A 14,250-nucleotide genomic window follows, 5' to 3' on the forward strand; every position below is an offset into this window, starting at 1 on the left:
ATTATCTTTTGATAATGGGCGACATCTTTCTTATCTTTTGATAATGGGTGACATCTTTCTAACCTTTTGGTAATGGGTGACATCTTTCTAACCTTTTGGTAATGGGTGACATCTTTCTAACCTTTTGGTAATGGGTGACATCTTTCTACTTTTTGGTAATGGGTGACATCTTTTTTATCTTTTGATAATGGGTGACATCTTTCTAACCTTTTGGTAATGGGCGACATCTTTCTAACCTTTTGGTAATGGGTGACATCTTTCTAACCTTTTGGTAATGGGTGACATCTTTTTTATCTTTTGTTAATGTGTGACATCTTTCTTTATCTTTTGGTAATGGGTGACATCTTTTCTTTGGTAATGGGTGACACCTTTTGGTAAGGGTGACATCTTTTTTACTTTTTTTAATGGGTGACATCTTTCTACCTTTTGGTAATGGGTGACATCTTTTCTAACCTTTTTGGTAATGGGTGACATCTTTCTAACCTTTTGGTAATGGGTGACATCTTTCTAACCTTTTGGTAATGGGTGACATCTTTCTAACCTTTTGGTAATGGGTGACATCTTTCTACTTTTGGTAATGGGTGACATCTTTCTAACTTTTTGGTAATGGGTGACATCTTTTTTACCTTTTGATAATGGGTGACATCTTTCTAACATCTTTTGGTAATGGGCGACATCTTTCTAACCTTTTGGTAATGGGTGACATCTTTCTAACCTTTTGGTAATGGGTGACATCTTTCTAACCTTTTGGTAATGGGTGACATCTTTCTAACCTTTTGGTAATGGGTGACATCTTTCTAACCTTTTGGTAATGGGTGACATCTTTCTAACCTTTTGGTAATGGGTGACATCTTTCTAACCTTTTGGTAATGGGTGACATCTTTCTATCTATCTTTTTTGTAATGGGTGACATCTTTCTAACCTTTTGGTAATGGGGTGACATCTTTCTATCTTTTTGGTAATGGGTGACATCTTTTTTTACCTTTTGTAATGGGTGACATCTTTCTATCTTTTGGTAATGGGTGACATCTTTTTACCTTTTGGTAATGGGTGACATCTTTCTAACCTTTTGGTAATGGGTGACATCTTTCTAACCTTTTGGTAATGGGTGACATCTTTATTACTTCTTTTAGTAATGGGTGACATCTTTCTATTTTCTTTTTAATGGGTGACATCTTTCTAACCTTTTGGTAATGGTGACATCTTTCTAACCCTTTTTTAATGGGTAACTTCATTCTAACCCTTTTGGTAATGGGTAACGACATCTTTCTAACCTTTTGGTAATGGGTGACATCTTTCTAAACCCTTTGGTTAATGGGTAACTTCATTCTAACCCTTTTTTAATGGGTAACTTCATTCTAACCTTTTTTTAATGGTAACTTCATTCTAACCTTTTGGTAATGGGTGACATCTTTCTAACCTTTTGGTAATGGGTGACATCTTTCTAACCTTTTGGTAATGGGTAACTTCATTCTATCCTTTTGGTAATGGGTGACATCTTTTCTAACCTTTTGGTAATGGGTGACATCTTTCTAACCCTTTGGTAATGGGCGACATCTTTCTAACCCTTTTGGTAATGGGTGAACTTCTTTCTAACCCTTTTGGTAATGGGTGACATCTTTTAACCTTTTGGTAATGGGTGACATCTTTTCTAACCTTTTGTAATGGGTGACATCTTTCTAACCTTTTGGTAATGGGTGACATCTTTCTAAACCTTTTGGTAATGGGTGACTTCTTTCTACCCTTTTTGGTAATGGGTGACTTCATTCTAACCTTTTTGGTAATGGGTGACATCTTTCTAACCTTTTGGTAATGGGTGACATCTTCTATTATCTTTTGGTAATGGGTGACATCATCTTTTGGTATGGGTGACATTTTTAACCTTTTTTAATGGGTAACTTCTTTCTAACCTTTTGGTAATGGGTAACTTCATTCTAACCTTTTGGTAATGGGCGACATCTTTCTAACCTTTTGGTAAATGGGTGACATCTTTCTAACCTCTTTTGGTAATGCGTGACATCTTTATTATCTTTTAGTAATGGGTGACATCTTTCTACCTTTTGGTAATGGGTGACATCTTTCTAACCCTTTTTTAATGGGTGAACTTCATTCTAACCTTTTTGGTAATGGGTAACTTCTTTCTAACCTTTTGGTAATGGGTAACTTCTTTCTAACCTTTTGGTAATGGGTGACATCTTTTTTATCTTTTGATAATGGGGTGACATCTTTCTAACCTTTTTTAATGGGCGACATCTTTCTAACCTTTTGGTAATGGGTAATCTTCATTCTAACCTTTTTTTAATGGGTAACATCTTTCTAACCTTTTGGTAATGGGTGACATCTTTCTTTCTTTTGGTAATGGGGTGACATCTTTCTAACTTTTGGTAATGGGTGACATCTTTCTAACCCTTTTTTTAATGGGTAACTTCATTCTAACCTTTTTGGTAATGGGTAAACTTCATTCTAACCTTTTGGTAATGGGTGACTTCTTTCTATTATCTTTAATGGGGTACTTTTGGTAATGGGTGACATCTTTCTAACCCTTTTTTAATGGGTAACTTCATTCTAACCCTTTTGGTAATGGGTAACTTCATTCTAACCCTTTTGGTAATGGGTGACTTCTTTCTAACCTTTTGGTAATGGGTGACATCTTTCTAACCTTTTGGTAATGGGTGACATCTTTCATTCTAACCTTTTGGTAATGGGTGACTTCTTTTTTACATCTTTTGGTAATGGGTGACATCTTTCTAACCTTTTGGTAATGGGTGACATCTTTTCTAACCTTTTTGGTAATGGGTGACATCTTTTCTAACCCTTTTTGTAATGGGTAACTTCTCATTCTAACCTTTTGGTAATGGGATAACTTCTTTTCTAACCTTTTGGTAATGGGTGACATCATTTCTAACCTTTTGGTAATGGGTGACATCTTTCTAACCTTTTGGTAATGGTGACATCTTTCTAAACCCTTTTTAATGGGTAACTTCTTTCTAACCTTTTTGGTAATGGGTAACTTCATTCTAACCCTTTTTTAATGGGTGACATCTTTCTAACCTTTTTGGTAATGGGTGACATCTTTCTAACCTTTTTTAATGGGTAACTTCATTCTAACCCTTTTTTAATGGGTAACTTCATTCTAACCCTTTTTTAATGGGTAACTTCTTTCTAACCTTTTGGTAATGGGTAACTTCATTCTAACCTTTTGGTAATGGGTGACATCTTTCTAACCTTTTGGTAATGGGTGACATCTTTCTAACCCTTTTTTTAATGGGTAACTTCATTCTAACCCTTTTTTTAATGGGTAACTTCATTCTAACCTTTTGGTAATGGGTAACTTCATTCTAACCTTTTGGTAATGGGTGACATCTTTCTAACCCTTTTTTGGTAATGGGTGACATCTTTCTAACCTTTTGGTAATGGGTGACATCTTTCTAACCTTTTGGTAATGGGTGATATCTTTCTAACCTTTTTAATGGCGTAACATCTTTCTAACCTTTTGTAATGGGTGACATCTTTCTAACCTTTTGGTAATGGGTGACATCTTTCTAACCTTTTTTAATGGGTGACATCTTTCTAACCTTTTAGTAATGGGTGACTTCATTCTACCCTTTTGGTAATGGGTGACATCTTTCTAACCTTTTGGTAATGGGTAACTTCATTCTAACCCTTTTGGTAATGGGTGAATCATTCTAACCCTTTTGGTAATGGGTGACACTTTCATTCTAACCCTTTTGGTAATGGGTAACTTCATTCTAACCTTTTGGTAATGGGTGACATCTTTCTAACCTTTTGGTAATGGGTGACATCTTTCTAACCTTTTGGTAATGGGTGACATCTTTCTAACCTTTTGGTAATGGGTGACATCTTTCTAACCTTTTGGTAATGGGTGACATCTTTCTAACCTTTTGGTAATGGGTGACATCTTTCTACCTTTTGGTAATGGGTGACATCTTTCTAACCCTTTTTTAATGGGTAACTTCATTCTAACCCTTTTTTAATGGGTAACTTCATTCTAACCTTTTGGTAATGGGTAATGAGCGACATCTACGTACCTAACCTTTTGGTAATGAGCGACATCTACGTACCTAACCTTTTGGTAATGAGCGACATCTACGTACCTAACCTTTTGGTAATGAGCGACATCTACGTACGTAACCTTTTGGTAATGAGCGACATCTACGTACCTAACCTTTTGGTAATGAGCGACATCTACGTACCTAACCTTTTGGTAATGAGCGACATCTACGTACCTAACCTTTTGGTAATGAGCGACATCTACGTACCTAACCTTTTGGTAATGAGCGACATCTACGTACCTAACCTTTTGGTAATGAGCGACACCTACATATTTGTTATTTTTTCCTTTGTTAAGGATCATTGTTGAATTGTGTTTATTAATGTATATTGTAGAACGGAGAACAAGGTGGACAAGGCCAAAATGAAGGTCCATCAAGATACGAATACTGTGATTACAATCAAGAAACACACGCGACATCGTCCTCATTACGACCAGCATAGTGAAACATGGTTACGTCAAAACACAAATAGCCTAAACGTTATCTGTTGTCTTCTTACAATTATTACGTCATCTGCGTCATATCCAGTGCTTTCAGCAATCTCTGTTTTTTTTTGTATATATGAAACTAGTGTAATATCAATCGGCAGTACTGGGCATTAAATCTATTTTGACGACATACAAAATCATCCCACTATGGAATAATTGGTCCTCAACATCAGAAACCTTTGAGTTAGGTAGTTACATTTAGTATACTCACCTAATATTTGTTTTGATAGCAAAGAGGATATAATCAAGATGATAAAATGAACAATGCCTTATGCACAATTAAATCAGCCAATCTGTTACAGGTAAATAACTGTATTTCATCGAAAATTTAGAATGTCACTTTCAAGAAGTTAGACACAAAACTAAACGAATTCTTTTGCACGAATTTGAACTAGAAAAAGCAATGTTAACTAAGCTATCAGTTGTATGAAATATATAGTGTTTTACAGGGATCGTGAAATATGTTGGGTCAGTGAACAACATATTTAGGCCCATCATCGATACTTCAGGTTTTACTATCACTGACCTTATATTCACCCCTTGACCATTTCATAGTAAAACTGGAGGCAATTAAGGAGAAAAGACTGATCGCCAATCACAGGCCTGAATAGACTTATTTTGAAGATTACAGAGAGAGAGAGGACGCCCAACTTTAAAGCCATACAGTAAACCATAGAGTACCATTATTCGCTTCTATTGATGTTCATTATGGTACTAAAAGCCATATGCATCTTCTTTTGCCTTCAATTTTGCTATGACATATTGGAAGGGTGGATATGGCGTCAATGATTGTAACCACTGTAGCATTGAGGATGGCCATCGCCTCGCCATATACATTTTTTTTCATTAACTCAATGTATTTTCTTATCATCCCAGTAAATCACATTTTGTTATAAAAGTTTTCTGTCACCAAATATGTTATTCAGGAATACTCTTGTGTTTCATTTTGTTTTGTTATGCTGCTGAACACAAGTCATGTTTGAATGTTACATTTGTATGTTGCGTTGCTCCAAACTTATGTGCGTGTTCCGTAGTAATATTGATACGTGATCAATATGTTATCCGTTTATCGTTGTGTTCATGTATTACTTGTTTATGTGATTTACATTTGAATATTTGTAAAAGATGTCACACGCTTGATCTCTGATTTTTTTCTCTCATGTTATATAACTTTTATACATTTTACATTGACGTTCGGGTGAATTACATATGCAAAGGCAAAATGTTATCAAAATTATTATAATTATATTTTATCAATTACGTATTAGCTAAATACTATTTTGTATTATTATTGTATACTTATGTAGCTTTAATGATAAATAGTCAGCGATTAGTTTTGATTTTAATCCTTACTATGTTGTCTCCAAAGACATTCCTTCATTTGAAAAGGTTTAATGTAATCGAAGTTTGAAAATTATACCCTATGAACTATGAAAAGCATTATTTTTTTTAAAAAATAATATTTTTAGTCTTTATAACAACTGCAAAACCTACATTGATTCTGTTATTTTTATATGAAAACCAAACGTTTTGAAGTATCAAACCTGACTTATAAAGCATTATTTTAAAGTTTTTGTTTATGTATACTATATCTTTTTTCCAACCGTTGTTTCATGATTGTTTTATTGATAGGAATGATAACATGTGTTATCACTGAATTTTATATTTAAAATTCAAAAGCCTTCCTGATGTCGACTTAAAAGTCACACCACAATATTTCATGTCTACCATTATGCCAAACAAGAACTACATTCCGTATTATTAGTAGTCGTCGTCAGATTTTAGACATTCCATTTAAAGATGCTACACCGCTGACGATTAGATATATTTTTCTCTGTCACAAACAGGAGCAGACGAATTTTTTCTTCAGTTATAAAATTAACTTACTTTTTTCAACCATTGAAAAGTTTGAGCATCTTGTTTTACTTAATATAAAAACATAAAAATGCTCTGCAGGTGATGCTCAACTATTGATGACGATATATATATATATATATAGTGTATATGTGTTAATTAGACATATATACATGATTAATTAATGAACATGTATATAACGTTTAAAGGTATTTGATTCAGGCCATATAAGCTCATATCTATAACTGTCTGTGGTTATTCTAAAACCCTTTTTAGGTCACCTGAGACGAAGTCTCAAGTGACCTATTCTAATCGCCTTTTGTCCGTCGTCGTGCGTCGTGCGTCTTATGTCCGTAAACAATTTACATTTTCGACTTCTTCTCCAAAACTGCTGAAGCAATTTCAATGACATTTTGCACAAACCTTCTAAGGCATAAGGCCAATCAAAATTGTGAATTATATGGTCCCCATACCCGAGGGGGCTGTGGGAGGGGCAAAAAGGGGTAAAATTGAGTAAAATTTCAAAAATCTTCTTCTCTACTCACAGATGTGGTAGAATCAAATACTCTTCATAGATAGAAAAGTCTTAAGATCCTTTACAAAAATTGTGAATTATATGACCCTAGGGTCTCTAGTTTCCCCCTGGGGAGGAGGTTAAGTTTACTATAGTTTATATTGGGAAACACGTTTTTGAGCATTATTTGGTCATTTGTAATAGGAAATGAGTCAACTGTTGTCAGAATTATCAGTATGAGATGGCCATTTAATCCTATTAACAAATTTTCTATGACTGACCCCCAGGGGCCTTAGGGGCGGGGTCAAAAGGGGTCAAATAGGCTAATACTTCAAAAATCTTCTTCTGAAATTCTGGAAATAGGAGATTTCAGAAAAGATGGCGATGACGCTCAAAGGTACAACTCCGTATATATATCAGTACACATAAACATGGTGGGAACACAGCCGCTTGCGATGTTGTTTACATTTTATATTAATAAATAGTACGGCAATCCGAGAACTATTGCGTTATTTTAATTTCAAAAAGCGTAAATAAAAATATTTAACAATAATATATATATTTAAACATATGGTATTCATATATTTTACCCTGTTTATACTCCATTTTCGACCGCCACGAGAAAACACGGTCGCCATTACGTATAAACATTGACAGACATATTGCTAATATCAACTTGAAATTACAAGTTAAATTCAAAGTTCCTCAAAAATCATACTGACATTTTAATAAGCAATTACTGTTTTCTAACTTTTACTTGGTAAAACACCTACGATGTGTGATTATGACCAAATTAAAGTTTGCTTTCGTAGAACACCCCAAGCGCACGGCAGCCATTACGTACGTATACAGTACTGCCGAGATACTGAATTTCGTCTTTTTTCAGAGTCACAGAATTACGTATTCTGGATAACTTTTTCGTCAGAAATTTTGGAATTTAGCTTATGACATACAAATGAGTCAGTTTATAGTTACTTTTTATCATATTTTTAAACAAAACTTTGAGTTATTTAGGATTCTCGAAGCCGCGCGCAATGTGTCCTGGTCGGCATTTACAGCACTACGATCTGTATTCACTATTCATAAATCTAAATGTAGTCTATCTAACATGCATTCAAATTACTTAAAAGTAACATCACTTAAATTTGAGACTTCACATAACAGTCCATGGAATAAAAGCGACTAAAAATAAAATAAACTCTACAGCATGAAAACTGAACGATTTCACCATTTTATTTTTCGAGATATTGGCAGCCATACGTGTACGTACATGTACACATGTAGACCTGCATGTACGTGTAATACAGTGGTTACAACATTCATTTAAAACAAGATATACACGTACGGTAAAGAACGAAATATATCTCGTTTACAAGTACTCGAGAAATGTGTTGGTAATTACGTATTAATATTATTAATTTCCCGAACTATATGGGCTGTGGTCTGAGGTGATCTACTAGCTGCCATGCACGAGCGGCCGTGGTCTGGCCAGGTGGTTCACATTTCGTTATATTATTATTAAATAGTGTTGTGAACAGCTTTTTCATCTATAACAGAAACATGACAAATTAAATTCAATTATCTATTCATAACTTTTTTCACAACATGGATTTCTACGTGTTAACAAAAAAAAAACGGATACGTTTGACGGCCCAGCATCGCTTCGCAAGCTGGCTTCATGATCAACACTAAATCTACACAAATGTATCATATCAAGTTCACCAATAAACTATTGTAAATAAAAAATATAAATGTCTATAACCTCCGAAACAATAAGAAACCATTTTAAAAATCAGAATTTGCCAGTATGAAAGTGTATACTTTTTGTTAAAATATCGATTGTGTAGCAGGGATGTGTGTATCTGTTATTGTTTTTATTAGTCGCCATATTGTGTTTGTACCTTTGAGGACCCGGATGTAAACTTTCTGTGACGTCACGCCATCTTTTCTGAAATCTCCTATAGTAGAATCAAATACTTTTCATAAATAGAAAGGTCTTAAGGTCCTTTACAAAAATTGTGAATTATATGACCTTGGGGTCTCACGTTTCCCCCTGGGGAGGGGGTCAAGTTTACTATAGTTTATATAGGGAAACCACATTTATGAGCATGTTTTGCTCAATTTTCATTGGAAACGAGTCAAACTTGGTTAGAATTATTAGCCTGAGATAGCATTTTAACATCATATCCATATTGGTCCAGGCCGATCCCCTGGGGGCAGAGGGGCGGGGCCAAAAAAGGGTCAAATAGGCTAAAACTTCAAAAATCTTCTAAAATTCTGGAAATAGTAGAATCAAATAATTATAGATGGAATGGTCTTAAGGTGTTTTATAAAAATTGTGAATTATATGACCTTGGGGTCTCACGTTACCCCCTGGGGAGGGGTCAAGTTTACTTTAGTTTATATGGAAAAACATATTTGTGAACATTATTTGCCCAATTTTCATAGGAAATTAGTCAAACTTGATTAGAATTATTAGCCAAAGATATAGCATTTTAACATCCATATCCGTCCTCGATGACCCCCTGGGGGACCAGAGGGGCAGGACCAAACAGGGTCAAAATGATTAAAATTTCAAAACATACCTCTAATTTCACAGGTTTGATGGAAGCAAATACTCTTCATAGTCTAAAAAGTCAAATTTGTAAATCACTGACCAACTTCAAGCCCAGCATATAGTGTTTATATGTCTTTAATTTGTTTCATTATATATTGTAACTCAGGTGACCGTTAAGGCCCATGGGCCTCTTGTTTAAATAAATCTATCTAGCTCGAGTTACACCCTCAAAAACGGTTTGACTGTCCATATTGGACGTACAGTTATTGTTTGTCCTCCTAATGCAACACGTATACTGAACATGCAAAACGTATTATTCATGATATTTAAAATATTATTTTATATCATGTTAGTGAAATGAAATGTAATATATATTTATCTATATACTCAATGTATCAACCTTTGATTCTAAAATATACAAAACAATGATTCGAATATGCAATACGTAGAAATGGGCTGTTATCTACCGTTTATGCTTTGGCATCTGTATGTGGATACGTTGATGTGAGAGAGGGACAAACAGACATAACGTATGTGACAGTTGTCGTGCCCAAATAACAATGGGACTAACCCACTTACCAGGTGATACCTGATAGCGTTTGTGCGGGACTATTATATATATTGTTTTCATGGTGATGGAACGACGCTGAAAATGATATCCCGCGCTAACGTCATTTCAGCGAAAAAACAAAATACAAAGCACTACGTATACGTTCCATCACCACTGGAGGTACTAGTGCCACACATATTTCATGGGGTACCATGTGGTACATGAATGAATCCCATCAATCTCACAGTATGTAAGATTTTATTTATGTTGTCTAGTTTACATAGGCCTATTCCATGTTATGTTTACATATTTATTACACTTTTGTTTCTGTTTTGATTCTTGTTTTGCTATGTTGTTTTTATGAATACAAAGTTTTTAGATATTGATGAATATTTACAGTTTGCACTGACATGGACTCAATAACCATGCTTTCTAGTATTATCATTATCAGTGTATCATGATAGTACAACACGTGCGGCGATTGTTACGAGAATAGTCGCTGGCGTAGTAACGTGGGGTCATGACCCCACTTTTGGCGGGAACATATGAATGACTCTATTCCGATCAGCTGTTCAATCGAATTCGTTGACGATGACAGGAGAGAAAAAATATGGGTATTTCACGAGAATAAATAATATCAATTTGCGTGAAAAACTGTAAATATAAGGAATATAATTTGATTTTGTTGATGTAATGAGGTTATAATGGTAATGGATCCCGTGTAAATTTTATGTAACCCGGCTTCGCCGGGGTTACAAAATTTACACATGCTCCACTATCATTATACCATCATTACATCTACATAATCAAAATTATTCCTTAATTAACAGAGGCAATATATAGTAAAAACTAGCTAGGGTAAATGTCTGCAAAATGCTCAGAAACAAATAATTAAATTATACACACTGGTCTAGGGTAGATAACCCGTATAACGTTGGAGTAATGTCAGACGAAGTAATAGACAGTAGTGGATACGGTGTAGTGAGGTGCAGTTAACAAAGAGGATATATTATGAAGAGAATATCATGGCGTCTGACTTCGTTCAGAGAAAAGTTACTTCTTATTCCTACATATCACTGAAATGCATCTCGAGATAGCAATATTTTATTTTAACACTAATGAAAGTTTTCAATCTAAGTCTTCCTCTTATTTTGATGTATAACCGTTGACATGTATACAATCAGTCTTAGATTGTATGGGACTAATGTATCTATAATATGATATTTTGAAATTCTTCGCTGTAACATTAATATGATTAGGTAGCAATGGGCTAGATTATTATTGTCGGTGTCGTCAAAGAAGAGGAAACACGTCCTGGTCAGGGACACCTACTTCTAATATCCCTTTATTTGGATATCATTACTATTATATTGAAGCTTTGAAGTGTTTTTTATTTGGTTTGTATATATTGTAGATGCCAGAACATTTCAAACATTAGCGCATGGCCAGATTGTCTGCAAACTCTGGCATCTATCTTAACCATGATTCCATATCAAGGTTATGTGTTTTATTTAATTAGATTTCCAAAAAGTTACTCCAAGAAATATCACATTTATTTTTATGCTGATCAGTTGCCGGTAGTAGTGACGTCATTATGGACTTCTTTTGGGCGTTATTTACTGATAGTCACCATTTTAGCCTGGTAAGCTATATGTATGTAGTGTGATAGTGACACAATAATATACTGGTTTATGAGACACTGTGACGGCTTTTCTTATTTTTATTTTATTTTGGTTTTGAGTTTGTTTCTTTGGTTTTGGGTTTTTTGGGTTTTTTTTGCAAAATGCAAAATTGCTACATGTAGATCTTTATTTTGATTGTCTTTACTTTGAGTTGCCTTACATGTTAACTTTTTTTCTGTCGCTTATTTGACGTTTTTGTAGTCAAAATAGTTGCTTTGGCATGTATATTTGTATACTCATTTGAAGAATTCCATCACATTTTAAGAATGCTAAATTTCGAATGGTGCTAATGAAAACTGTTGAAACGAAATTTCCTTTTAGATACGTATATGATAATCAGTATTTTTACAGATTTGAACACTGTTATCATCTTAAAGCAGTAAAGTGAATAGTCGGGCAAAGAAAACCAGTCTAAATGCGTTCATTGGCCTTCCAAAAGTTCTCACATATTATTACGATGGCCAAGTTCTGCTTACGTTTCCCAGTTCTGACCATTAAAGTAAAAGAAAGTTGAAAGCATTGAAAGCGAGGCTGCGTGGAAATGTAACCACGGACATAGTCAGCCGGGAGGGCGTTTTAGGATTACTATACTTTAAATTAATTTCTTCGTACGCAGACAGATTTTGGCGAGAGATTTTTTTATTTTTCTAGTTCATAAGATATTATATACTGGATACATTCACACCATTTTTACCGACTTTAGTCATCCTTGCCCGACTTTTCACTTTAAGCTAGTCCTAGTTTGAATTTTTTTCTCCCTTATTAATATTAAAGAGTTATCTTTCTTGCACTACCACTAAAATCTAACTCAACTGAAAAAAAAAGTTAAAGAAAAATAATCTAACTAAAGGAGTGCATCTAATTAATAAGTTCTTGGTCATTTGATGTTTATTTTGCTCAAAGAAAGCTGGATAACTTTATTTGCAAAATAGAGCAAAGGTACCAAAAGTTGAAATTCTAGATGAGCAGTGTTTAGGACTTCGATTTACTTTAGTAGTAACCAGATCAATTAACAGTAATTATAATATAAATGCATGACAAGTATACTGTATTTATCTTATCAAAACGTGTTACTTTAACGACAGATTGATTAGCACCTAAACTGTTGTTATTCAATTTTCTTCTTTAAAATTTGTACTTCTGGTTTTTGAAATAAATCACTTTTCTCTCTATCGAGTTGCTCCATTTTAAGCTACAAATAAATTATATTTTGTATATTTAAAAATGTAGTTGCGCACATTTTACATGTTTTGTGCCTAAAGAGCCTAAGGGCTTCTGGTTACATTGATTGGTGTCTCCTCAACTTCTATGGTCGATCCTAAAGACTTCCATTTAAAACATTGTACATGTGCGTGGGGGATGTTTGTTTTCTGAACGACTGCTTTATATATCTCTATGTCTCCTTGGTCTACCAGGCCTTCTATGATCTACATCAAAGTATATCCTCACTGAACGGAAGCATGCTGTAGCATCCTAACCGTTCGCAGTATTTGTATGACAAGAAGACACAGTTCGAACGATCAACACAATAACTACTATGAGGCGATTCCTGATCGAAGGATGTGATAATGGACGCTAACTATTCCCGAACGTGTTATATTTTTCCACAATTATCATGCAAATATACAAATTCGACAAAACATAATCACAGATACCGACCCATGTATTTCGAACTGATATGTAAGTTTCTGTCCATGTTATTGAACTGATACTTCTGGGATGAAACATGATAATATTGAATCATCAATGTTGATATATTCCATCAGTTTCCGTCGCCATTGTTCTTGGTTCACAGAAGATACGCCGTGTTTGGGTGTGGCTTTATGATACACGTGGGAACAACTCACTAGTAATTGAACAAAGACGTTCACTGTGAACATCAAATAAGCCTTTCGTCTGTTTCCAAACCTTTTTACCACTTGTAAAAAAAGTCATGATTTGAACAAACAAATGCTTTAAAGGAAAATACCATGTAGTACGGTCTTGCAAAAACGGAAATGAAGTTGTCAAAGTGTCAGTCTCGTTTTTTGCGAGATTTGCCTTATCCGTCACCGAAATGAGATGGGATACTCTGATCAAACGCGTCAACGTGTCCGCGTGGAAGAGGAAGGTTTGAAATTCGGTTCATCAAAGAGTGATGGGAGGAGAGGACCATGGCGGGGGTCTAAGACAAACAGAAATCAGCTTAGGTTTACCGAACAACTGAGTAGCGTGATACGCTTCATATAAACCAGGGCATTGTTTTGTATCGTTGTGACTCGTATTGATTATTTACTGTCTAAAAAATCGATAACCACTTTATATGACAAATTATACAACTGTTAAATATTAATTACCAAAATCACGAAGCTTATCAGTTTTAGTTTATCATACCAAATACATTGAATTTTAACACAAAAACACTTAAATTTGACAATGTTTTACTAAAATAGTATACTTTTTGTAATAACAATTAATATAAAAACAATGAATTTCGTTGATATTTTTACTTACAATCCGCTTGATATCTAGTGACTTCGCTCGTATAAATAT

General features: G+C 34.5%; 1 protein-coding gene across 1 annotated transcript in view; it reads left to right on the plus strand.

Moving 5' to 3' along the window:
* The window catches only part of LOC138315735 (uncharacterized), a 41,067-nt gene extending 28,182 nt beyond the window's left edge, over window positions 1-12,885 (plus strand). Inside the window, exon 4 of the mRNA XM_069256979.1 lies at window positions 4,408-12,885. Within this exon, the coding sequence (XP_069113080.1) occupies window positions 4,408-4,515 (108 nt within the window). The 3' untranslated portion in view covers window positions 4,516-12,885. The remainder of the gene's footprint in view (window positions 1-4,407) is intronic.
* Window positions 12,886-14,250: the final 1,365 nt, after the last annotated feature.

This window comes from Argopecten irradians, chromosome 2 (assembly GCF_041381155.1).
Source record: "Argopecten irradians isolate NY chromosome 2, Ai_NY, whole genome shotgun sequence".
Taxonomy (NCBI): Eukaryota; Metazoa; Mollusca; class Bivalvia; order Pectinida; family Pectinidae; genus Argopecten; species Argopecten irradians.